The sequence below is a fragment of the Rhinolophus sinicus genome, chromosome 17 (assembly GCF_057876585.1).
Source record: "Rhinolophus sinicus isolate RSI-liver-muscle chromosome 17, RSI-T2T, whole genome shotgun sequence".
Taxonomy (NCBI): domain Eukaryota; kingdom Metazoa; phylum Chordata; class Mammalia; order Chiroptera; family Rhinolophidae; genus Rhinolophus; species Rhinolophus sinicus.
Window position 1 is genome coordinate 213538486 of NC_142517.1, and position 26495 is coordinate 213564980.

The 26495-nt window shown below is 54.1% G+C and overlaps 1 protein-coding gene across 2 annotated transcripts; it reads right to left on the reverse strand.

Annotated features, from left to right (window-relative positions):
* Positions 1–4969: 4969 nt before the first annotated feature.
* On the reverse strand, positions 4970–21843 carry PDCD1 (programmed cell death 1). Of its 2 annotated transcripts, none has more exons than XM_074316711.2 (5): positions 21657–21843; positions 8007–8366; positions 7501–7662; positions 6592–6626; positions 4970–6022 (listed from the first exon to the last, which is right to left on the reverse strand). In XM_074316711.2, exons 1-5 carry the CDS (start codon positions 21730–21732, stop codon positions 5789–5791), a joined length of 867 nt encoding a protein of 288 aa, XP_074172812.1. In that variant the 5' UTR covers positions 21733–21843; the 3' UTR covers positions 4970–5788. The 2 variants fall into 2 exon arrangements, with proteins under 2 accessions (XP_074172812.1, XP_074172815.1); XM_074316714.2 differs by having other exon boundaries at positions 5651–6019.
* Positions 21844–26495: the final 4652 nt, after the last annotated feature.

Sequence of the window (26495 nt, forward strand, 5' to 3'; positions counted from 1 at the left end):
CCTACTACGTTTATGGGATGAGGGAGCAGACAACATTCTCTGCTCCCCAGGCGAGATGGAAATGCTAGCCTTCGTGGCAGTGCATCTGTCCCTGCAACAAAGCGACAAAGGTTACAGAACTGCCACAGGTTGGCCCATGACCAGGGCAACCATTCTCTAATGGAGTGGCTCACTGCTGCGGTACGCACAGTATGGGGACAGGCTGGCGAGCTGCCAGACACTGTGAGTCAATGGCAGTCATATACTGAACTTACTCAAATCATCCGTGAAATGGGTATGAGATATGCTATTTTCAATATGCGGGGGCCGGATGACGAGCTTTTTACAGCCAGCATGAGAGATCTGGTTTTGGATACTGCCCCTGTGAGTGCTTTTGGATCCTTGGTTGCCATTCTTAAGCCCTATGTGGGGCGGGGGAATCCATGAAGTTACCGTTGCCATGGCTACCCTAGGGGATGTTGAAAGCCGGAGGCGAAGGAAGTTAAGACAGGAGGTCTGAGCAGTTGAGACCTGGAAGCCCAAATCAAAAGTAAAAGGGCGTGAACACACAATGGGATTTATAGATGATGTAATACAGAATTGTACACCTGAAATCTATGTAATTTTACTAACAATTGTCACCCCAAAAATTTAAAAAATAAATTAAAAAAAAAGTAAAGGGCGAGGTCACAGGCCTCAGAGAGTAACACACGCACTGATGTGGTGTGATCCGGTGGCAGCAGGGGTCGATCGGGAAAAAACAGACCGACAACCCAATGCACTCTTGTTGGAACTTTGGAAATAGTTGTGTCTGGAACAGCAAATCCGGAGAAGCCTAAAGGAGAAGTCTGGGAAAGCGCGACCCGTGTCCCTCCAGGACTTCATGCGGCCACTTGAGGCCGACTCCTTTCAGCTTGATTAGGGGTGGGACCACGGTACCCGGTCAGAGGGAACGAATGGGGACCGGAGGCCCCACGTGGAACTGTCCATACATTGGTCCCCTTCGAATGTACAGAGGGTTTTTGCTCTAGTTGACACTGGCGCCGACTGCAGTCTCGTTTATGGGAACCCAGAACTGTTCCCTGGACCAGCAATTTGCATTGATGGCTATGGGGGAAAAACTGTGACTGTGAAAGCCGTTTCCTTACCACTGGGTATAGGAAGGCTTCCTCCTCGTACCTACAAGGTTTATGTCTCCCCCGTTCTGGAGTATATTCTAGGGGTAGACGTGCTACATGGCCTCAGCTTACGGACGTCGGTAGGAGAATTCCGTCTCCGGATCTGGGTGGTGAAAGCGGTGACACGCGGGCATGCTCACCACCCTCCTCAAGTGTTGCCACAGCCCTGGCGCGTGGTTACAGTGCGACAGTACCGCCTGCCAGGAGGACAGGAGGAGATTGGTCGTACAATATTGGAATTGGAGAAGGCACATATTGTGAGGCCAACGCACAGTCCCTTTAACTCCCCAGTATGGCCTGTCAAGAAGCCAGATGGGACCTGGCGAATGACTGTGGACTATAGGGAGTTAAATAAGGTGACGCCACCCTTGCACGCTGCAGTGCCTTCAGTTCATGATTTGATGGATCGGCTGACTGTCCGCCTGGGGACATATCACTATGTAGTGGATTGGCCAATGCTTTTTTCTCCATTGACTTTGCACCCAAGTGTCAAGAGCAGTTTACTTTTACTTGGGACGGGCAGTGGTGGACTTTTCAAGTCCTTCCGCAAGGATACTTGCACAGCCCCACTCTCTGCCATGGGCTCGTGGACCAGGATTTGGCACAGTGGGATCGCCCATCCTCTGTGGCCTTGTTTCATTATGTTGATGACATTCTGTTAACCTCAGATTCTCTTTCTGATTTAGAGCAAGCAGCTCCCTCTCTTCTCTGCCACCTGAAGTCACGGGGCTGGGCAGTGAATGAGGAAAAGGTCCAAGGCCCTGGCTTATCCGTCAAGTTTTTGGGTGTTGTGTGGTCGGGTAAGACAAAGGTCATACCTGAGGCAATCATTGACAAAATACAAGCCTTTCCCCGGCCGACCAAGGTCTCCCAACTGCAGACGTATTTGGGTTTGCTAGGATATTGGCGGGCGTTTGTACCCCATTTAGCACAAATGGCAAGGCCCTTGTACAATATGATAAAAAAGGGGGCCTCATGGGATTGGACAGAGGCTATAGAGCAAGGCCTTCGTTGCCACGAAACGGGCAGTGCAGCAGGCACAGGCTCTGCAAGTAGTGGACCCTGGTCGCCCATTTGAACTTGATGTTCACGATACCCAAGAGGGGTATGGTTAGGGCCTCTGGCAACGGCAGGAGCGTCTCCGGTTGCCAGTGGGATTTTGGTCCCAATTATGGAAAGGAGCAGAGGTCCACTACTCTCTAACAGAGAAACAGCTCGCTGCTGTGTATGCAGCCCTAGTGGCCACAGAAGCCATCACAGGAACAGCATGGGTGTTGGTTTCAGCAACCTATCCTGTCCAGGGGTGGGTCCGTACATGGACCCAGGGACCCAAAACGGGGGTGGCACAGACCACCACCCTCGCCAAGTGGGGTGCCTACTTGGAGCAACGTAGCACCCTTAGTTCAAGCCCTTTGAGCACAGAGCTACAACAGGTCCTGGGGCCTGTGGAGCTTGTAGCCCAGGCTGAGCCAAGTGCTCTGCCTAGAGGGGAGGACTTGGAGCCCTCGCCCTACAAAGAAGGACAGTCCCCAGTACCTGAGGATGCCTGGTTTACCGATGGTTCTAGCTGAGGGGCTGTAGCCGTTTGGATGGCTATTGGTGTGCAGCCCAAAACAGACACCATTTGGTTTGATACTGGGATGGGCCAGAGTACCCAGTGGGCTGAATTACGGGCTGTGTGGATGGTAATCAGCCAGGAGCCCGGGCCCCTAGTTATTTGTACTGACAGCTGGGTGGTGTTCCAGGCCCTAACGTTGTGGCTCCCTACATGGAAACACCAAAACTGGTTGGTGGGACACCGTCCACTGTGGGGTCAAGCCATGTGGCAGGACCTCTGGGAACTAGGGCAGAGAAAGGAGGTGACCCTAATGCATGTCACAGGTCACTCCCCCTTAGTGTCCCCAGGTAATGATGAAGCAGATGCCCTAGCATGTGTCCAATGGTTAGAACAGACTCCTGCCACTGATGTGGCCCTTTGGCTGCACAGGAAATTGCAACACGTTGGAAGCCGAACCATGTGGCAGGTAAGCAGATGCTGGGGCCTGCCTTTGAAATGGCAGGAGATAGCAGATGCCTGCTATGACTGTGCCATCTGTGCCCAGGACAGCCCCTAAAGGCGGAGGCGCCCCTGGGAGACACAGCAGATTACGCGAGGGAAGGTGCCCCTCACTCGCTGGCAAGTGGATTACATTGGACCCCTGCCTAAGGCCCGCAATGCGATATACACATTTACAGTAGTGGACACTGCTTCGGGGTTGATGTTTGCTTGGCCCGGTCCGGCTGTGGATCAGCGGCATACAGTGGTCGCTCTTACATGGCTGTGTGCCCTCTATGGGCGCCCCCAAGTCATTGAATGTGACTCATTTTACGGAGCAAGAAGTGCAGCGCTGGGCTGCCAGGATGGACGTGCAATGGTTGTTTCACACCCCGTACAATCCACAAGCAGCTGGCATGATTGAACGCTAAAACGGCCCTTTGAAGCAAGGCCTCCGGGTGTCAAAACACCCTCCCATGATGCATGACTGGGCCTCGCATCTATGGGACGTCCTGAGAGTCCTGAATGAGAGACCACGGAAGGGAGGGCCTGCACCGCTCCCATTCAATTACAAGTTACCACCAGTGAGACTCTGTTAAAGCCTGGCTACAGCAGAAATGGAAACATTTTGCTGCCAGCACCCACATGCTTGAAAACAGCGGAATGGCAGCAATGGACTTGGCCCTGGCAGGTCAAAAGCCCCCACTGTCAGTGGTTGGGCCTGATAGCCCCATGGGGGGCTGGTTTGGCTCATTATTTGCAAGTGATGCCAGGGGTGGTGGCTGAGTGGCCACCGCAAGTGACTGTGGAATACAGAGGTCCCGATACCGGGATGATTTTGTGGGGAACATATGTGCTCTCGCTGTGGCCTATTATGGGGTCCCCTTTTCTGTTACATGTTGAAACTACGCAAGGGACCCCAAGCACTACCATAAAGGTCTGGTACCACAAACCGGGAAAGGTGCCAGTGGCAGCGACCCTCCTTTCCCAGGACAAAAAGCTAGCATGAATCCTCCCAGATGGAAGGGATTTGCCATTGTTGGTTCCTAAGACTGCTATTTCTTTCTACCCATAGGTACCTATGGGCTAATACGACACAGGGCTCCTTGCAAAAGACGCTTGTTGTGTAGATTGTGAGGCGAAACCCTGTAGGGGTGGAGTGTGGGGACAGAGCCCCAGAGAGCAGTTTCCAGGCTCTCGGCCTCATGTGGAAAGGTGCTGGCTCAGGTAGTAGATGGCCATCAACTGTGATTGGATGGCTGTCAGCTGTGACTAGTTGGCCGTCAGCTGTTACCGGTTAGCCATTAGCCACTAATATAACTGCTGTGGCTACTCCGGGAGGGGTGGGGGGGTTGGTTGGTTGATTGGCAGAGAGGTGGGCGGCAGATTGTGGCTCCTGCTTCCTGTCTCCAACCCAGCCGCCAGCGAGACTATAGTGGTAAGACTCCCCTATCTATGGTTCTGTGGGTGTTCCTTTTAGGCCTCACCATATCCTGCGTTCTTGTGCAGGGAGCGGGAGCAGAGACCCCGCATGGCAGAGGCCTTAGGGTCCTGGGGTGTGAAACCCAGGAGGCTTTTGGGGGTGGTCCCTGGCGGTTCCCTGAAGTCAGAGGCTGAGGGTGTGAGTGTGGAAGGAACAGATGAGGGGCCTTCGGGCCTTCGTGTTTCTGGGACAGTGAGGACGATGGCCACAGAGACCTCCATGTGTCAGTGCCAGCAGGGCCTCCTCCCCTCCTCCTCCCCATGACCAGTGAGCAGGAGACAACTGGGGGCCTTCTTAGAGCTTCCGTCATTATTTAATTATAATATAATAGGAAAGGAAAGGGCCTCTCAAGTGTACGTGGCGGCCACTAGGGACATGTGTTTCTGAGTCCCCAAACCCAGTGCCCACTGGCTGCTCTGCCCTGACAGCTTCCCTTCAATGTGGGGTTGGTGAGGAACAGTGGGCCTGGCTGAGGGTGCCCAGCGAGAAGACACTTGCACCCACCAGCAGCACAGGCAGAGCCCCCCGTGGCCCCTTTAAATAGCACCATGAACATGTGCCAAGGACGAGGCCACTCTGGAGTACTGCCCCGCCCACCAGCCAGGAGTTGCACTCAGGCCTAGCGGCCCCCGCACTCCCCCGTGTGCTTCTGGAGGTGTGTGCTGCACCTCCTCGTGACGGGTACTTCACTGGCCACCCCAAGGCAGAGTCTCCAAGCAGGACCCCGTGCGCTCATGTCTAAGCACCCATATCCCTCGGAGGCAGTGGAGGCCCCAGGGATGCTAAAGCCCCCTGACACCCTCAGGGAAGGTATGGAGGAAGCTCAGAGCAGCAGTTCAGGAGGGAGACTCTGGCTGGCTCAGCTCGGTCTGGGCCTGGAGTCCTGGGCGGTCTCCTCTCTTTGCCCAGATGGAACAGTGGTCCCTCCTGTGCTCAGGTACCCGAGAGCATTGAAAGGAGAGCCAGGCAGGGTTGGCTGAGCGCAAGGGTGTTATCCCGACATGGCTCAGCACCAGTGGCCCCCCAGCTCTCCCAACTGCGTGCTCCTCCAGGGAAGGCATGACCCCAGCCCTGGGTGGAGGGTCTGAAGGCCACGGGCCAGTGAGGGAGCTGTCAGAGGGGCCAAGAGCAATGTCCGTGCTCAGGCCTCACAGGCTGGGAACTCTGTGGGCTGTCAGCTGAGGCCCTGCGGCTGGGGGAGGCTGGGCTGCCTGGGAAGACGATGGTGGCATACTCCGTCTGTTCAGGAACACAGGGGGCTGGAGGCTCCGGGGTCTTCTCCCGCCACTGGAAGTCCAGTTCCCCGTAGTACACAGAGAACACAGGCCCAGGGGAGGGGCCCTGCTTCTTAGGGGGAGAGGGAGAGAGGAGTGAGTGCTCTCCGAGTGGCTGGCACACACACAGACACACACATACACACATGCACACATAGACACATGCACACACGCCCACACAGATGCTCACACACGCATACACAGACACACACATACACACACAGACACATACACACACAGACACATGCACACACGCCCACACAGATGCTCACACACGCATACACAGATGCACACATACACATACACACACAGACACAGACACATGCACACACGCCCACACAGATGCACACATGCAAACATGAACACATGCATAGATATACACATGCACAAACACAGGTGCACACACATACCCACACATGTGCACACACAGATGCACACATGCACATTCAAAGGTGCACATATGCACACACAGACACACACATGTGCAAATAGCACAGCACTATGGGGCTGGGCTGGGTTCCATGACAAGTCCCCATGCTCAAATGTTTGGGGACAGGTATGGCTGCTCGAGGCCACTCACCCCTGGGGCAGAGTTGCCTGGCCAAACCCGAGCACCATTGCCAGAAAGCGAAGGAAACTCACCAGAGGCCTGTCTTGGCTCCTACAGGCACAGACTCCTGCAGAGAAACACAGACAGGTCAGTGAACCCTAGAGGCCCAGCAGGGGTGGGGTCTCAGGGGGTCTGGGTGGAACTTGGGGAAGCCTCAGCCAGAGGAAGGGCCCCAAACCTTGCAGCCTGGTGGCCCAGCACCCTCCCCGCCTGCGCCCCCCCCCCCCCCCATATAACAACCTGACCCCCTGCTCATCTCCCAAGGGTCCTGTCTGGACATGAGTTATCTGGGCACCTGGCCACAGGTGCCTGTGAAGGGAGAGCATGACCTGCAGCTCAGGGCCTGTGGAGGGGCTGACCTAACCCTGGGCTGGGTCCCCTCTGGGTCAGAGCTCCAGAAGAATCGACTCTGGCCCCTCCTTCCAGCCCCAGAGACATCTACCCATCATCAGAGGGGCTGAGTGAGGGCCAGATGCCTGGACCTGGTCAGGGTGTGTGTAGGCGGGGGTGGGCATCCACAGGCAGTCAGAGTTGGGTGGGGGCATCATAACACACCGCTGTGACTGTGGCTGTGGCCACAAGTACCACCAGTGCTGGAAACACTTTCATATTGTCCTGTAGCCTGAGGTGCAAGCTGAGGTTTGGGGGCAGGCTCGGCACAGGTGGTTCAACCCCATGATGACTCTCCTTGTCTTCCTGTGTGATCTTGACAACTGTCCTCCCCACTCCCCCCACCCTTCAGGCCCCTTCTGAGAGCAAGCAAGGGGTAAGGGACACGGCTGGTGTCTCTGAGGGGCCCAGATCCTAGGAGGGCCAGTCCACCCCCTCCCCGCAGGGGTCCTCACCGGACGGCAGTGGGGGTAGGGACTGGTGGATGAGGCTGTGGGCATTGCCTTGGGAAATGCCCCGCGGGGATGGCGGTGGGCTGGCTAGGACATTACCTCGCATGGCCCTGGGGAAGGCGGTGGCCAGGGCCCAGGTCAGCAGCAGCAGCAGCAACACTCCCACCAGGATGCTTGTGACACCGATGACCAGGCCCTGCATTTGGCCTGCGGGACTGGTTGGGGAGCTGGGGCCCTCAGTTGGTGGCTCTGGGACTCTCTCTGGAGATGCAAAAAGAGACTCAGGGACAGGGACACAAGAATGGAGACTCAGCGTCCTGCCCTGTCCTCTGCAAGTCCCAAGGGGCCTCGATCTCAGACCTGCACTGACCAGTCTCACCCAGGCCTGCACAGCTTCATCCTGAGAGGTCCCTGTCACCTGCCCCTCCCTCAGGACAAGTGGGTCTGGGGTGCTTCCAATCGCAGAGGCCCACAGCTATTGGTCACCATGGTCCCAGACATGGGACAGAGCCCTGGAGTGGAGCCTGGAGAGTCCCTGCTCACCCCTGGGGTGTCACCCCTGCTGCGGGGTCTCACCCCTACCCTGAGGTGTCCCAGACCCTCACCTGTCACTGTGAGGTTGGCGTGAGGGCTCTCACTGATCTTCGTGTCGGGGAACAGGTGGATGGCCCCACAGAGGTAGATGCCGCTGTCATTTTGCCGGGCGGTGAGGACGCTCATTCTGAAGTCTCGCCCGTTGGGCAACTGTGTGACACGGAAGCGCTGGTCCCGGCCGGGCTGGCTGCTGTCCTCAGGGAAGGCAGCCAGCTTGTCCATCTGGTTTCTGGGGCTCATGCGATACCAGTTCAGCACAAAGTTCGTGGACGTGTTGGAGAAGCTGCAGGTGAAGGTGGCTGTGTCCCCCTCAGCCACTGTGAGATGGCGTGGGTTGAAGGTCAAGGGGCCCCAGGGCCTGTCAGGGGCACCTGGGGGTGGACAGAGAACCAGCAGACTATGAGGAAGGGACGTGGGAACAGCCCAACAAGACCCCTTCTCACTTTCCCACATCCTGTGCAATAGGAAGGTTCTGGAAGACCCAGCCCACACTGGCGGCCCCTCTGAGCCTGCTGCCATGGAGACTTGCAGCGTCTCCTCGCACACCCCAGGGACAAGGCGGTCACCTCTCACCAAGTAACACCATGGTGGGACCTTGTCCTCTGATTGTGTTGAGACCTGGGGCTGGCTGCCTTCTGGCTCTGACCCCAGGTCTCCCGTTGCTCCCTCAAGCGGTGGTTGTAAGGACCTTCACCCCATCCCTTACTGACCCCATGACCCCAGCTCTGCATCCTGGGTCCTTGAGCAGCCGCCTGGCCCAGTCCTGTCTGACCTGTGCTGGTGGAGGGGAGGGGAGGCAGGGTCCTGGGCTCAGGGTCCAGCCTTTGCCCCCTCCCAGGACAGGCTCAGAGCTGAGATGTCCACGAGGACACTGCTGACTTGGGAGCCTGGAGCCCTCCATGCCTCTGCCAAGACTGGGGGCTAGAGTTTAGAAGCAGCTGGGCCATCACCCCTGATATGGACAGAAACGAGGCCCCGACCGTCCTGGGCTCTGGCCCACACTCTGTCTGGGGACGTCCCCACGGCGCGGGGCTCAAGGCTCTCCCCACAAAGGGCCTGCTTCCTGACACAGCAGCTCACGCTCACGCACACTCATGTTCACGCTTCTCTTCTTCCTGGCTGTGCATTTATTTTTGCCCTCAGGTCCGTCGGTAAGGAATGTTTACTGGGAGTGGTTCCTCCCATACTGTGACACAGACTGGAGGCTTGGTTGCCTTGGTTACGGGTCTGGCTGCTTCCAAGGGCAGGGTGACCCAAGGCCGGTGCAGTGCAACCAGAGCTGAGAGTGCTGCTTCTGTAGGCCCAGCCTGCTCTGATCACGGAGCTGGCGGCTCCCAGGAGAAAGGGATGGTGCGGGACCCAGTGCCCTTTCAGTCTGGGCCACATCAGGGCACATGTGACCAGGAGAATGCCCTCTGCCCATGCTCACTGAGCACCTTGCATGGGGCAAAATCACAAATACTTAGGAAGAGCAGTTGGGCCTTGAGGTGGTGAGGCCAGGTGGGCCCTGAGGGGTTGCCACCATCCCTCCACTTCTGCTCAGGGACACACAGGACCACCACCACCCCGAGGACACTGAGGACACTGGCTTGGATACACCAGGGCCCAGTCAGCCTGGACCTCCCGCTATTTCCCCTCCCTGGCACCTCTTCTGGCCACTGATGGATGGAAAAGGCTGGCACATGGATAGCTGTGTAGCTGCAGGTGCTGTCCCTACGAGTCCTGTCAAGCACCAGCCAGACGTGAGCATGAGCCGGAGCCAGGAGGGTCCCCAGGCTGGGGTCCACGGTCCCTGTGAAAGGATGGCTCTGTGCAGGGTGAGTAGTAGTCCGCCCATCCCTGCAGAGGGGCACGGGGTATCAGGGAGTCTGAGGAAGCCTGGGCGGGGTCCAGGCCTGGGCTGGGAGTGGCCGGTGTAGCTGGGTCCTTGCTCTTAGCGAGACCCACTGCCCCGCGGAGCCTGGGCGTCTGCTCACTCCCTCCATTTCCCGGTGGTGACACAAGCACCAGTGGGGCCATCAGCCCTTTTCTTATCTGTGCTCCTGCGCTGAAACCACGGGCCACCAGCAAGCCACAGCAGGCTGCCCCTGGCAGTGCCAACATGTGTCTTCCCAAACATTCACTCAGGAAACACAGTCTACCTGAGGAAACATCAGTGAGTGACAGTCCCACCTGGACACAGATTTGGCAAGGTCGTGCCATGACACTGCAGCACCAGAAGGGACAGTGTTGGTTCCATGGGCCACCCTGCTCTGAGCATCACCTGCCCGTACCCCCCACAAACACCCCTAGGGATTCCCAGTCTGAACAGCACCACCCCAGGTTGGTCTCTTACCCCCACCCCAAATCCATGCCACCAACCGGGTCCAGCCTGCCAAGACCTCCAAGCAGACCCCTCTTGTGGCCAAAGCGACCTAAGAAGCTCCCCTCGGGACCTCTCCAGGAGGCTTCCCCCAGGAAACCCCTGCGTGGACATTGGCTGACGGGTCCTGGGACCCTGTCTTCACCTTGCGTGGCCAGGTTGCCCTGCTTCTCTCCGGTTTAGGCTCTCATCTGCTCCCCTTCTCCTTAATTTGTGACTATTTGAGTTGGCTCTTTGTGATGTCTCTCATGGCATCTGAACTTGACCAGGTGTAAACTTGGGCTACCTGGGTCCCTGTCCACATGCCCATACAGGTCTCTAATTCATCACAAATGAAAAGGACAATTCATTTCCTTTGCTGTGGGCCCAGAGGGAACATCCCCATTGTGGGGTCTCCAACGGATGCCCCAAGAAGGACCAACACATCTGTGACCCTCCAAGAATGTCAGAGCTGGCAGCAAAGCAAAGATAAACAAGTGGGACGGCATCAAACTGAAAAGTTTCTCATAGCAAAGGAGACCACCCACACAACTAAAAGGCAGCCTGTTGAGTGGGAGATGATGTTTGCAAACCATGTATCTGATAAGGGGTTACTGTCCAAAATATATAAACTACTCGTACAACTCACTAGCAGAACAACAAACAATCCAATTAAAAAATGAACAGAGAACCTGAAAGGACACTTTTCCAAAGAGGACACACAGATGGACAGCAGACATACGAAAAGACACTCAATGTCACCAGTCATCAGAGAAATACAAATGAAAAACACAATGCAAAAATCACCTCACAGCTGTCAAAACAGCTGTCATCAGTAAACCAACAAACAAGTGCTGGCGAGGATGTGGAGAAAAGGGAAACTTGTGCACTGTTGGTGGGATTGCAGACGGTGCAGCTGCCATGGAAAACAGTGTGGAGGGTCCTCAAAAAATTAAGAATATGATCCAGCAATTCCATTTCTGGGTATTTATCTGAAGAAATCCGAAACACCGATTCGAAAAGATATCTGCACCCATGTTTTCACTGCAGCACTATTTACAACAGCCAAGATACAGAAGCAACCTAAGTGCCCATCAGTAGGTGACGGGATAAAGAGGAGGTGGTTCATTACACAACGGAGTATTACTCAGCCATAAAGAGAATGAAGTCTTACCATTGGCAACAACATGGGTGGACATGCTGAGTGAGACAAGTCAGCCTGAGAAATACAAATGCCCCATGCTCTCACTGATATATGGAACCTAAAACAAAACCAAGAAGCGAGTGTGTGGACACAGAGAACACTGGTGGGGTGGGAGCTGAGGGAAGGGGTCCCAGGGCACAAGCTGGCAGATATAACAGGAGGCAGAGCTGGGCTGTGAGCACAGCGTGCCAACCAGGCCACAGCACTGCACAGTCGGCCCCCAGCACCCACAGCAGTGGCCTTGACCAGCCTCATAGCGAAATGTTTGAAAAAACCACAGTGCCCGGAAAATTCCCAAACCTCAAACTTGACTTTGCCACATGCCAGGATCTCTGCTGAAGCCACGCGAAAGAAAGGGTAGGGGTGCTCTGCTGTAGCCTACATTATCAGCAGGTGCCCCGCCATTTTGTCTGTGGTCTTGGGCAGCCTTGCGTTTGGTGCCCGTGGGAGCCCTGGGACCAGTCCCTGCGGGACCGAGAAACATTAGTTATTTATGTAGATGCCATCTCCTCTCATAAGCTTTGGCCAGAACTTGCAAAATGCTGGTGGTGGGTACATTCGACCTGAAGACGTGTTTTTCCTTTTACTTCACATGGAACTTAAGAAAACCAAAACAGTCTAGAGTGAGTTAATATTATACAATATAGACTTCACATAACAATTTGGATTTCTGGAAGACCTGGGATACTGGGCGTCACTCCCACGTCTGGAGCTGGGTAGTGGCTGCCCCTTTCATGGAGGCGTGCACTTGCCAGGACACCCCAGTCCCCACCCGACGCTTTGTCCACCTGTAGCACCTTCTTTGCTTCTGGAAATCTTTGGAACCAGTTGGGAACATATGATGGTGAGTTAAGTGTGAATCAGTAAGAGCTTGGACTGCTCTAAGTGGTGCCCGGGGCACAACGTGAAGGAAAGAACATGAGACAACGCACCAAGGGAGGGTTTTCGAGATTTAGTGACAATGCAGTGTGGCTGGTCAGGAATAGCAGTGTGACGCTAAGCGGCCAGGTGCTGTTCTTGGCAAGCAGGGCTGGTCATGACTCACAGCTGTCCCTGGAATGAGAGCATTAACGTGAGGCGGTCACACACAGCCTCTCTGGGGAGGTAGCCCCCAGAGCTTCTTGCTTCAAGGGGGGACCAACTCAGTGGTATGTTTGTGCCCCAAGGTCCCTGCAGACCAGGCTGCAGCCTCGTGGAGCTTCTCCCCTTTATCCTGAGCGTGTGTCCCATCGATCCTGAACACCAGACCCTCAGTAAGTCGTGTCCTTCTGCAGCACCCAGTGCTGGTGCCGTGACAATGGGATCAGGTTGCTACAAGCCTGGCGTTGGCCAGCGGAGGGCAGGTGAGCTGCAGGTGCTCAGGGAGGGTTGCTCGTGCTGGGCAGCACACTGAAGTCACACGTCAGGTGGCTTTGATTCTGGGACAACCGAGTGTGAGGCAGTCAGCAGGAGGCACGGAACCTGGTGCAGGAAAGTGGTTGGGATTGAGGTTTAGGTCTTTCCGGGGAGGACACAATCCAGGTAGCGGGTAATGCGTCAAGTGCAAATAAGAGCTCGATTCTTTTTGGGGCACAGCACAGGCACTGCTCATTGCCTCAGTCAGTACAGAACTCCGGTCAGTCTAGACTGACGAAGCGCCCTCAGTGACGCTCAGGCCAAGTGCAACAATGAGTTCTGCTTTCGGCCATAAGTGAGCCCAGTGGGACGATTCCCCCTCGATTGATCACCAGAGGACGGTGGGGTTTGCGTCTCCGTCCTCCCTGCAAGCAGTTCAGTGAGCCTCCCAGAGTCTTCCACAAGGGCCTGTTCTACCTCAATAAAATAAACCAAGTTGTTCATTGCACTTGTACTTGACAAGAGAGTTATAGCTCTGTCTTCATTACACTGAGTATATTTTAAAAACTAGAAAGAATAAAAACAACAGAGGAGAGCCCTCAGAGGTCCCAAAAGTCACACTGCTTATGTTTTCAAACACGGGTCTCCTGGGCCCAAGGCAGGTGGTTGTAAACGCTTTAAACCTTGCTCTTGATTTCATTCCATAAACTGTAATTATAGCTCTTGCTAACATGCTGAAGAATTCCTTCCTGCCTGGGTGTTCATGTCATCCAAATATTTACAGGCTGTCATCACTTCTCAGCCATCTCTGCAAAACCACACACATTCTGTTCCTATAATGTCTTTCACAGAGCAGCTTGCTTAGTACAAAGGTGCTTTTCTTAGTCTTGCGTTCCATTTGTCTTCATCTTCCCAAATAGTACTTATCAAAGGTGAACGACATATTTCGGGCACAGTCTAGCTCCAGGTTGTTTCAGAGGTTTTAGATTCCCTCACTGTGACGGAGCCCCTTGTTCATGTAGAACTCAGAATAGTGCCGACTTTACAGGTATTTTTATCATTTTACTTGGAAGATTCGATCATGTCTCCCGTGGAATGGCGTTCAAAGAACCCTAGGCCTTTGCTATTTTGTCAGCGATCACGGAATATGCAAGAATTAAATGGGTTAGAACACATTTCTGTCATTTGCTTCTCATTATGCAACATTGAATCACATTTCCAGCTTCTTTATATCCACAAAGTATTATTATTTCCCAGATTCTTTCCAAGTCAGCAATCTCTGGAAACTTAAATCTATTGTTTCATTCAACAGTGTTCAAAGAGTTACCAAAGTCTTTCTTGCAACTGCATTTTTAGCTTTTCAGAATACTTATTGCTTCACAGCAACTTTCTTTCTTTTTTTTTTTTTTTTTTACAGCAACTTTCTAGTTGGCCTGCCTGTGTCATCCATATGACAATTTACTGAGACAATTCTTTTTGCTTATTAGGTCTTTGGCAGCCCACTGATGGGATAACAGGTATATAAAAATAGTATGAAATGGTTAATATTTTCTTCTTCAAGTAACACCAACCCTCAACAACCGTTTCCTATATTTATATATTTCAAGGTTTACAATATTTTCACATCCGTTTTTAGTTTAAAAGCCGTATGTGGCTTCCAAGTGCCATACTGGTGACAGTATAGACCCTGCCCTACCTCTGTGGTCCCAGGTCCTTGCACAAGGGACTGTCTGTGACACCCCTGGAGGCATTCCCACAGAATTAACTGTCCCCCTCCCAGTACACATTTATCTTAATGTGAAGGTGTGAGTTTGGTCCCCAGCCCAGTGCCTCATGGGACAAGGATGAAGAAACAGTGGCCAAAGAGTGACAACGCCAGGTCCTCCACTCACCCTGGGTTTTGGGTGACAGTCCAGTCGGGGGGAAGCTGAGACAAGTCCGTCTTGCAGCTGCACTGGCAGAACAAACGCGGCATTGACTGAGACGGCTTATTTGGAGGCAGAGCTCATGGGGCTACGGGCATGCATGCACCCCTTGTGTGGACACAGGGAGCGAGGACATGAGTACAGTTGGGCCCACAGTTGGGCACAGGGAGGTACTTGCACAGTCACCATACCTGAGCTGCTTGATTCACTCATGTTTTTTTTCCCTGTGGTGTCTCCCTTTTATCTCTGGGTTTGCTCTTGTCATTTAGTTTTTGACACATGCTGACACCACCCTGAGCAGATGGCATTGTCTTTTATGTTTTTTTTTAATCAAGGAATATTGTGGAACAGTTGTTTTTCCAGGACCCATTAGCTCCATGTCAAGTCGTTTTCAATCTTGTGGAGGGCGCAGCTCTCTGGCCCATGTGGGAATCGAACCAGCGACCTTGGTATTATGAACACTGCGCTCCAACCACTGAGAAAACTGCCGCCCTGAGATGGTATTTTCTACCCTAATCTGTGTGGAAGGCAGAGTTCACCTTCTCTCACCCTGACCCCATGTCAACCAGAGTCCCGAGGAACAGAAGCCCCCATAGGGCTCCAAACAGGGGTTTTACACAAGGAATTGGTCTCAGCAGTGTTGGAATGGCTGACGAGGAAAGGGAAGACACAGAAGACACATGCGCCTTGGCTGCAGGGCAGCACTGGGTGGCGGGGAGCAGCCAGGCCCAGGAGGCTCACAGCCAGCACTGCCAAGTCCACTGTCATCACGGCTGCAGCTGCCCACTCCCTAGAGGCCATAGCCGCTGGCTTGTGGTGGCTGGTTTCCTGCTGAAACTGGCAGGCTGAAGCCAACCACTGTTGTCAGAAACACCTAGAGCTTTTCAAAATCAAAATCAAATTTTTCTTTTCCTTCAGCTTTCCCATCTTTTGCCAGTTCCTCTTTTTGGAAGAACCAATCCAGAAGTCACCTGGCTGTGAAATCTGGGAGATTTAATTCTCAGTGTTTTGGCCCCAGAATGAGAAAACGTAGGAAGGAAGCTAAGGAAAAAAAGGCCAGCGAGTGTCACACACCCAATCCCACCAAATCTTCAGCATAATTTTAATTCTCTACTTTTTCCATCCACGAAATAACGATAGCAGGTCAAGTTTAAACATCAGTGTAACTTCAACTCTAACTTGGCAAGACTAGCTTTAGCACATACAGACACCTCCAGCAGCTCCCTTAAGGAGCAGTTCCCACAAAGCACTCTGAGGAAGCTCTACAGTGAGCCTGGCAGAGTCTTCACTTGACCCCTTTGGAATGTCACCCTTCATATGAGCATATTAAGGTCTCTGAGATATTTACCAGTGTCAACCGACTTTGACATTTTTGGCTTTGCAATTAGTATGCATTAGCGGAAAAAATGGTCACAGTCCCTGCCACCCCTGTCTGTGAGGGAGAAGCAGGAACTAAAGTAAGCAGACAGGAGTATGTGTGTCTGTGTGTCTGTCCGTGTGTGTGTCTGTGAATGTGTGTGTGTCTGTGTGAGTATATCTGTGTGTGAGTGTGTGGTGTGTGTGAATGTGTCTCTGTTGTATGTCTATGAGTGTGAGTGTGTCTGTGTGTGAGCATGTATCTCTGTGTGTATGTGGGTGTCTGTGTGGGGGAGTTTAATAGGTGTTTTGAATGAAGCCAATTAGATGCAGTGATAAGAAATACGATCAAGAGGATGGATCTAGTTAGGTGGCCTGGTCAGGGGCACAGTCTCTGAGGAAGTGACATTTCGGCAGAGGGCAGGTGGAATCAGGCACACACAGTAACAGGGCTACTCAGATGCCCCCGGGTCGTCCCCATCAGAAGCTGTTCTTGAACTCTAATGACATCTGCACAGAGAGTGAGAATAAGCCTTTGAAATGTTTATAGTAATTTGATAGACTGCTTTTATGTCTGTTAAATCTAAATAGAAAACATATTTCTGTACAGTTTTTCTCAGTAGTTGAATTTTACTGCATTTTAGATGTTCCTATGACAGACTGAAGAAAAGGGTAGACGTGGCCTGTTACCGCAGACAGCTGGAGCCACTCTGCTCTGAGGGAGGAGGGGCTGACCCTGAGTGGTGGCCGGAGGACGGCGATGTGAGAACTTTGAGGAAGAAAAACATAAAGGCCTGGCTTTGACTTGAGTGCAATGGGAAGCTACTGCAGAATTTACAAAGTTTCAAAAAGATATATGATGCCATTTAGATTAAAAAATCATTCTAACTGCCTTGTGAAGAACAAGTTGAAATGAATTAGAGAGTGTGAGACAGGACCATCCCTGGGAAGTTCCCAGAAGTTTCCTGGAAGTGACGATGGCCCAGATGTGGCTGTGATGGGAAGGAGAGAGTTCACTGGGATGGAGGTGGAAGAGCTGGCACATGACCCTGAAGAGCTGGAGGTAATGGGGGGAGGGGAGGGTCTGGAAGGTGGGTGCCGTTTGTCAGTGGAGGAAATGGGGCTGGGTACCCATGTCCAGACATCACTGGAAGTTGGCTTTTTCAGCCTCAGAATTGCCTGGTCTGAAGAGAATGGAAAGGACTGAACCCCCCAGGGCATGTCTGGGGTCCTGTGGAGCCTGGGAATGGAGCTACATGCTTCCCGGGCCTGCAGATGCCCAGACACTCAGGTTTGTGTCTCCATGTCTCTGACACGAACCATCAGCAAGTTCACTGAGTGCCTGTGCTGCTTGAGAGACCACAGAGGGTGCTGCAAAAGGTGGCAGCCACACAAGACCTTTACATTTGCTGTCTGGAAGGACATCTAAGATACACACAGAAGTATAAGATCCTCTGGTACGTGTTATAAGAGGCTGCTAAAGTGGGCAGGACTTGGCCCAGGGAAAGCTGGGAAGCCTCGTGGAGGAGGAGGCATCAACTGCTCTCAAAGGAGGTGCATGAATTTGAATCGACAAAAGCCAGGTAATATGTTTATATACAGATGTGTGTTTGTAGAATGTATAATATTAACCCCATGCATCACACATTCCTATTTATTTCTACATCTTCATCGGTATAGATGAGTGTATATACACACATGCTAACAACTATCTATAGTGTGTATGCATGTGTGAAACTGCGGGGTCACAGCTCCAACCCAGTCGCACGGGCTTTCTTCCCTCCCTGACAGCTGGACACCTGGTTCTCAGAGTTTACAATATATTCCTTTGTTGTCCCATCTTAATATACACAAGAAGGCTCAAAATTGCTGGCTCATTTGTCTGTGAGAAACACGCATATTAAATGGAGGGTGGTACATATGTACAATAACGTGTGTCTTTTGCTTTAATAGTAGTTGATCAAAATATGCTTTTCCCCGGCTAGCTCTTCTCTCCCGCCCACGTCAGGGTGCTGGTGTTGCTCTCAGATTCGTTGGTAACATGAGTGAGCGCTCATATTCCATTTTGGGTTCCCCCACATTTGGTACGTTTTTGTCTTCTTTACATGGAGTAAGATGCACTCATCTTGGGGTATGACTGAGTTTCGACAAGTGCTTGATCCATGTAGCACCAGCCCAGTCACGGTACAGAGCAGAGCTGTCCTGTGTCCCCTGAAGGCCCTTCCTGCTGCCCCTGTGCACAGCCCCCCCCCACCCTTGCCCACCATCACCTATTTCCTGTGTCTGTCTTGGCCATTTTGTGAACAGCATATCAATGGAGCCACATACAGCTGAGTTAGCCACATGCCAAGCACTTGCTGAGTCCACACAGAGGACGTGCTGCACAGGTGCCCTGGCCTCTGTACAAACACGCCGCTTTGGGCCGGCCGGTGGCTCAGGCGGTTAGAGCTCCGTGCTCGTAGCTCCGGAGGCTGCCGGTTCGATTCCCGCATGGGCCAGTGGGCTCTCAACCACAGGGTTGCCAGTTCAATCCCTCGAGTCCCGCAGGGGATGGTGGGCTGTGCCCCCTGCAACTAGTTGGGACCTGGAGCTGGGCTGCGCCCTCCACAACTAAGACTGAAAGGACAACAACTTGAAGCTGAACGGCACCCTCCACAATTAAGATTGGGGGGACAACAACTTGACTTGGAAAAAGAAGGCCTGGAAGTACACACTGTTCCCCAATGGAGTCCTATTCCCCTTGCCCAATAAAATCTTTAAACAAACAAACAAACAAACAAACAAACAACAACAAAAAAAACACGCCGTTTTCTCAGAGGGGCTTCACCACAGCCCGCCGGGGTCCTGGAACCCACCCCGAGACACCGAGGCACGGCTGTGCTGCACACTTGAAAGTAGCTAGGAGAGTGCACTTTGAAAGTTTGCATCACAAGAAACAAAATGCTGTAACTATGTGAGCCGATGGCTGTTAACTAGACATAGCGTGGCCATCATTTCACAATACAGACAACACCGAATCGTTACATCCTACAGCTGAAGCTGATAGACTGTTATGTCAATTACATCTCAATAAAACATTCCTAATCTTAAGGCTTTCCATGTCTAAATAAAATTGAGATTTGATTGGAAAAAAAAAAAGAGCTCCAGGGCCGACAGAGGCAGAGACAGAGAGAGGCGGGCCTGCAGAGGACAGTGACATCCACACAAGCAGGCCGTCCTCAACGCGGCTCCATCAGGGGAAGATAAACCCGCCCGAGGCCTCAGGTAGGACACGGGGGCATCTGAACTTGGGGCTGCATGGCAGCTACTGTCCCGGGAGGGGCATCCGTCTGCAGTAGCGCCAAAGGCTCGGCCCAAAGTTGGGACAGTGCACAGATGGACAGACACGCCTCAGGGCTTGGCCTTATGTGGATACAGGGACGTTGCACATACAATTATTCCAGATGAAGCCTGAAGGGGGCCCCTAATTCAACACGACTGTGTCCTTCTAGGAAGGGGGACATTTGGACAGACAAACAAGAGAGGGCCACGTGAAGACGGAGGCAGAGATAGGGTGATGTATCTACAAGCCAAAGGACACCAAGGATTGACGGCCATCACTGGAAGCTGGAGTGGCCTGGAAAAGCCTGGAACACACGCTCCCTCTGGGCCTCTGGACAAACCACCCTGGCCAGCACCTCGATCTTGGACTTCTGGCCTCCAGACAATGAGACAATGAACTGTTGTGTAGACTGCTGGTCTGTGGTGTTTGTTACAGCCTCTGACACAGAGAGCAAGTGTGCTAATGTTGTCAGCTGGCAGCTCTGGGTGAAGGGTATTCACTGCTGTATTTTTGTAACTTTTCTATATGTTTCCAATATTTTCAAAATTGTAAGTTAAAAAAAAGAAATGAAATAATCTGACTTGAAAAAAGTGTATGATGGGCTGGGCTGGACACTTTTTATAAATTGCTTGACTCAGTTCTCACAGCCCTGTCGGGCAGGCATATTGTCCCCAACTTGTAGGGGACAAAAGAGCTGTTGCTCAGAGAGGTAAGGGATCTGACAGAGATTACAAAGGTCAACAACAAGTGCCTTTATCTGCACTGCTGTTGGCCCTCACCCCCTAGGACAGGGGGCGGCCACCCACTGGGTTTGGGATATTTCATACAATGCAAGAAAACACGCACATGAAGCAGGCTTTCCATGGGAACGACTAAATTAAAAATGAGGAAAGAAACGAGCTGTGTCATGGGATGAGAAGTGGCCTGCGCCCTGATTGCGCGAGTCTGGGGATGAGCAGGAGGGTCACCCCACACGTGACATGGGCAGCTCCAAGGGCTCGGTGCCGACACGGGCTGGCGCCCACGTCACAGATGGGGAAACTGAGGCACACTGAGTTTGAAAACCTTGCTTGACACACAAGCTAGTGCATCTGACACTGGAGAGTCTGCCTGCAGAACCTTTTTCTCATCTTTCCCAGCTTTGGGAAGTGGTCGTGATGGGGAGCGGGTCACAGGAGGCCTCACAGCCCCCTTTATGCTTTCGGTCCCTTCCCAGGATAACACACACCGCTTCTGCTCCCATGGCTGGGCTCCTGTAAGGCCCTCCACTAGGCACCTTTCTGCCACAGGCCCTTGGACCATTGACCCCAGCTTCCTCCACCAATCCTGAGGTCTTCCTGCTGAGGAGGAAAAGCTGGGCTGCCTGGTGCCCCCATGGTCACCGAACAGGCTCCAAGGGGGCAGAGATGACCGAGAGCTCTTGGGCACTGGTACTCCAGGACAGGCGGTCACGGTGAGGTGTCAGGGACCCCACCTCATCTTGATCCTTCCAAGGCCATCATCTCCCAGCCCAGCGAGGCCTTGTGGGAAGGCCTTGGGCCAGGCATGGAAGCTCACTGTCCCGGTTCCCATCTGTGCGTCACAGACTGGGGATGAGGGCAGCCAGGAGTCGCTCCCTCCCTGACCATCAGGCTTTGACCACAGGACAGCCCACATGGGGGGCTTGGGGCCAGAGGCCCTCAGCAGAGCCGGCTGTGGACGCTGTCAGCCATGCCTAGCACTGTACACCCAGGAATCTCGTCCATAGACCCCTGATGGGGTGAGGGCAAAGAGTCTTTACTCACAAGGTTACACTTTGGTGTAATTGAAGTAAATCTTCAGGCCATCTAGCCTGTCCCTCAGGAACCAGTCAAGCCCCTATGAGGTTCGTCCCATCCCAGGAAAACTTAAGTGGGGGCAGCTGGGCTCTGCCCAGCCTGTCCCTGTCACCCTACAGACAGGCCCGCCCGTCCCACTGGGCACAGAGGAAGAGCTGGGACACTCCTGCCTGCTCAAAAGACTCACCACCAGGTGAACCCAGAAAAGGCACTTCTCCAGCCCAAAACCACACAGCATGCTGCCTGCTGGAGCAGTGTTAGGCCCCAGGCGCCTGGCGCCCCCACAGCCCCCTCCACACCCCCGGGGACCACGGCGCGTTCCCAGCCCCGACTCCCCACACCACCCCTTTGAGCCACGTACCTAGGAGCCACCCTGGCCGCCAGCCCAGCTGCAGCACGACCCAGAGGAGTGGCCAGGGTGCCCATGGGGTCCCCATGCCCCGAGCGCCAGCGGTCTGTTAACCTGACCTCCTCTCTTCCTCTGCTCCAGTGGAAGTGCACGCAGAAAGGAAACTGTCCCTGTGAGATCGAAGGGACACGCCCCAAACCCCCGCCCCCTCTTCCTCCCCCACATAGGAGGGTAGTGGGGGTGGGCAGAGAGAGAGGGAGGCGAGAATGAGCGATGGGGAGAGTGACAGAGTAGGGGGAGGGGATGGGGTAGAGGGGTGAAGGAGAGATAGCAATACAGAGATAGAGATGGAGACACAGACACGAGACAGAGGGGAGGGCAGGGGGCGGGGAACCAAGAAAGACAGGCAGATGGAGGGGAGGGTCCAGTGCTCCTGCCCCACCATGAAGTTCGCTCTATCTTGGGCAAACTGTGGTCTCTTTATTTGTTGTTGCCTATTTCCCTTTTCACAGGATGGGTGGGCGAGGGGAACTTCTCTCCTCCCCCCCCAGCCATCCTCCTGTCCGTGGGAAGTAGGTCCCCCTTTCTGGGCTCAGGTCCCGGGGGCAGCATTGAAGGGTGGGTTCTGCCTTATCTAGTGCCCTAGTGGCCACAGTGTTTCAACCCACCACTCTGCCACTGCTGGAGGGGCGGGCAGGCAAGTGCCTGGCCAGACCTTGGCGACCTGCCACCAGCCACTCCTCTGGGCAGTGGGCAGCGTGGACACATCCTGCCAAGGGCTCGCCCGCCTTCCTGCTCCAGGAGAGACACAGCCTTCCCCCCGGGATGCAAGGCACATGTAGTGGGCAGCTGAGGGGCTGTTGCGCCCCAAGGCCTGGTCTGGGGCATTTCCACCAGGCCCACCCGAGACCCTTCTCCGTGTTCTACCCCGGGGACTGGGCCCTCCTCATCTGCAGGGTGGTCTTGCCTGCTGGTCCCCTCTGAAGGGCTTCGGGTGTTTAGCACCCCCCTCCCAGCTTCAGGCTTTCAGGAAGCCCCATGCCAGGCTCCGGGTGCCCTGTTTCCAGATCGTTCCACCATCAGCAGCCTCCTGACAGCCTGCAGTGCTGGGGGCTCAGCCTGTGCGCAGACCTCCTCAGTTTGGGGTGGGGGTGGTCCTGGGGCCTCCAGGGGTCCTGGCCTGGCTGCATAGTCTGGAAGTTCGTGAGCTACTTTGATTATTTTGTTGCATTCCCCTTTAAGCATTTTATTACATTGAATGGAAAACAGGAGAACTGAAAGTGCTGATATTAGTGATGATGCATAGGTCTCATCAGTCTAAAATAACGGAGACAGAAACCGCCTGACAGCTGGTGCTGCAGCCCAGCTCTTCGAGACTCTCAGGGTTTGGCTGTGAAGGGAAAACATTAAAGAAACCTGAACCGGTGGAAAAAGAGCATCAAAGATGATGTCTACAGGCGACGTGAGCAAGCGTGGAGCTTTAGTCTGTGAACAAAGGGCCACTCCCCGAACCGAGGCGCCTGGGTGGGTGGGTGGCTTGTGGGGGGGCTGCCGGCCAGGTGGGCCCCGTGGGTGCAGGGAAGCTGGGCGCCGGTTTGGCACCTGGTCTGGGAGGAAGAGCGTGATCCCCCATGTGGACAGGTGTCTGCGGCACACAGACCCTTGGGGCCCCCCCTCAGAGGGCTGCCGTGCTAAAGGTGGGCTGGGGGTGTAGCCTGGGGCTGGGGAGGGGGTGAGGTCAGGGCAGGCGTCTGGCCAGCACAGAACCTGGCACTTCAGCTCGGTGCCCAGCATCTCTCTGCCCTGGGCACAGCAGTCCCTTCATGTTAGATCTGGGCTAAGGGGCTGTGGGGGAGGGTGGGTCGTGTGCTCTGATCCCTGGGGATGGGTCTCCTCAGCACTCCAGCACCCCCACCATGCGATTCTCTCTGTAAGAGGCTGGCCACGTGTCCACGCCACAGAGGGGGCCTTGTGTCTCCACTCCGTCCTTCCCCTCCCCCTCCTTCTCGTCCCCTAACCCTTTCCTGTCCTCCCTTCTGTCCATCCCCCTTCCTTCCCTGCCCTCCTCTCTCTCCTTCCCTGTCTCCTGCCTTCTCACTGATGCCTCTTGCGGCAGTGGGCTAGATGGGGGCCCAGACTCAGGAGGCTGGAAGGGGCACTTGGGCCCCGGGAGGTCAGGGTTGGCAGGGGGTAGATGCGAGCAGATGGGGGGCACAGAGACTGTGGAGGAAGGGGGGAAACGGGCTCTTGAGGAGCCTCACACCCACCTGGTGTGAGCAGGATAACTGGGTTAGAGCCTGGGGAGGGGGCTGGGGTTCCAGGGCCTCTTGGGTTACAGCATGCCCAAGGTGAGCTCCCCTCTGTTTATCAGAACACTATGTCCCCAAACATGCACTGTTCCCATCACTCATTGTCCCCACCACACACACTGTCCCCACTACACACTGTCCCCACCCTGTACTGTCCCCACCCCACGCTGTCCCCACTACACACTGCCCCATCCCTCACCATCTTCATTAGGGCAGGACAGGTTCCCTGGGTGGAGGAAGGAGGGAAGGTTGGGGGCTCCATCTGCCCCCTTCCTGTGTCCTCTCCTCCCTGCCCTGTGTCCTGGCTTCAGCACTTCATGCTCAAGAGGCTGCAACTGGGGTCACAGCCAGGGTCGCCCGTCTCTTGCCCTCAACTCTAACCCTCTCTAACAACCAGGTTCTGGGCTGGGGGCGTCTAAGATCACCCAGCACACCAGCTCAACACGCTCTGCACTAAGGAAGGACATTTTTTGTTCTTATCAGTAACTGTAGGTTCGCGTGAGTGTGAGTAACAAAGAGCCAGCCCTGCACACTCAGTCTAGCTTCTTCAGTGATAACATTTGCACGGTCACAATCCATAGCCAGCCAGGACGCTGACCTGGGGACGGCCACATGGGGGTCATATTCAGGGCCCCCCTGTCCCCACCACACACACTAATTGTGTGTATGTTTGCTGCACAGTGTTTCGCCATGCGAGGGCATGTGCCCACTGTTACCAGGCCCTCCTCCCTCCTGCCTGATATCCCTGCTGCCACCTGCTGTGCCTCCATCTCTGTGCCTTTGGGTTTGCACAACGCATACAAATGGATGAGCTGTGTGTGGCCTGTTGGGCAGGGCTGTCACACAGTGTGACTCATCTGTGGACTTGGCCCATGAGTAAGCGTGTCTCCGTGGGCACCTTTGACCCCCAAGCAGAGCTCCGGACGGGCCGAGTGGTTTGCCTGGACCCTCTCTGTTGAGCTTTGCTGATTGTGCTGCGAGGAACAGTGTGTGCGGGTTCTGTGCGGAATCAGCTTCGGACCTGGGAGCACATGGCCACCTTGGCCTCGGGTGCTGGCGTGTGAGCTCCTGCACCCCCGGTGTCCTTTCCTGCTGTCTGGTGAGCCCGGCTGCCCACCTGCTTCCTGCTGGACCAAAGAGGAAGAGAAATGAGCAAAGGGGACCCTGGGGCTGTTTACACCCCACTTCCTGAGACCCGGCTGGTCCTGGGGGCTGTGAAAGCTCCCTACATGGGCCCCATCTGGTTGGGGAGAAGAGCTCTAGAGTTTCCAAGGTGACCGCCCCAGGTGACGCGCTCGCAGCGGGCGGTGGAACATGCGCCAGCACAGATGGAAAGTGGGGGAGAGGGGATCCCCCGCACGCTCCTGAGGCAGTTTCCATCAGTGGGGAGAAACCCAGGAAGCAGCAGGATCATCCCGAAACCTCTCTGAGGAGGCTGCTGGTGATGTCAGTGACCCACCACCGTCTGTGGGGCACAGCTACTTCTGAGGCGGGAACAGGAAATGGTTAATAGTGTTTGCAAATAAAAACTTTCTGTTCTATCCTGTTTTTAAAGCATTTCCCAGAAGTTAAAGAAGGGTGCCTAATTTAGCTGCCCAATTCAAGAGCCAAATTAAACAAATTGAATGGAGTATTTTCACCATTGACTATACACAAGAATAAAGTTAGCTGGATTTTTTGTTTGTTGAGGTGGAGGGCGGGGGATCACAGGAAACTCTTACCCTTTTATTTTCCAAACTTTCTAGAATGCTGTTAGTGGTTTAAATGTGAATTTATAATTTAAATTTCCAAATGTGTGTGTGTGTAATGTGTATATATGTTGCATGTGTGTAGGCATGCATGTTCCTATATGTGCATTCATGTGTAAGCATGTGTATGTGTGTACCAAAACCCTGGACTTTAGGCACAGCCCCAGGGTATCAGTTAGCTTTGCTATGATTGGCTGGTTTATACTCCCAAAACCTTAGAAAACAGTGCCTTAAGAAATAGTGGCAGCTAGAAGTTTATTTCTCTCTTGAGTAAGAAATCCGGACATAACCCGCCTGGAAGTAGGATGGCAATGCCAGCTGTTCTCAGGAATCCAGGCCTTACCTTTCTGCTCCCTCAGCAAGGTGACCCCATGGTCTGAGATGGCTGCTGGAGGGCTGGCCATCATCTCTGCACTGTGGACCAAAGGAAGGTGAAAGTAGAGTGGAAAGAGTCGGATGATGCCCAGCTATCTGGTCTCATCCTGGAACTTTCTTGGAAGCACATACCTTGTATCTTACTGTCACACTTAGCTGCAAGGCAAAGATGTCACATGGTTGAAAGAGCCAAAAGAAGTGTCAGGGGGCCGGCCCGGTGGCTCAGGAGGTTGGAGCTCCGCGCTCCTAATGCCGAAGGCTGCCGGTTCGATTCCCACATGGGCCAGTGGGCTCTCAACCACAAGGTTGCCAGTTCGACTCCTCGACTCCTGCAAGGGACGGTGGGCTCCGCCCCCTGCAACTAAGATTGAACACAGCACCTTGAGCTTAGCTGCCACTGAGCTCCAGGATGGCTCAGT

Bases quoted from the DNA above. Each gene is read 5' to 3' on its own strand.
- PDCD1 (XM_074316711.2), bottom strand. From the start codon at position 21,732: ATGGGGACCCCATGGGCACCCTGGCCACTCCTCTGGGTCGTGCTGCAG. The intron at 8,367-21,656 runs GTACGTGGCTCA...GTCCACCCCCAG, and splicing joins GCGGCCAGGGTGGCTCCTAG to GTGCCCCTGACAGGCCCTGG. The intron at 7,663-8,006 runs GTGAGGGTCTGG...TTGCATCTCCAG, and splicing joins CGCCAACCTCACAGTGACAG to AGAGAGTCCCAGAGCCACCA.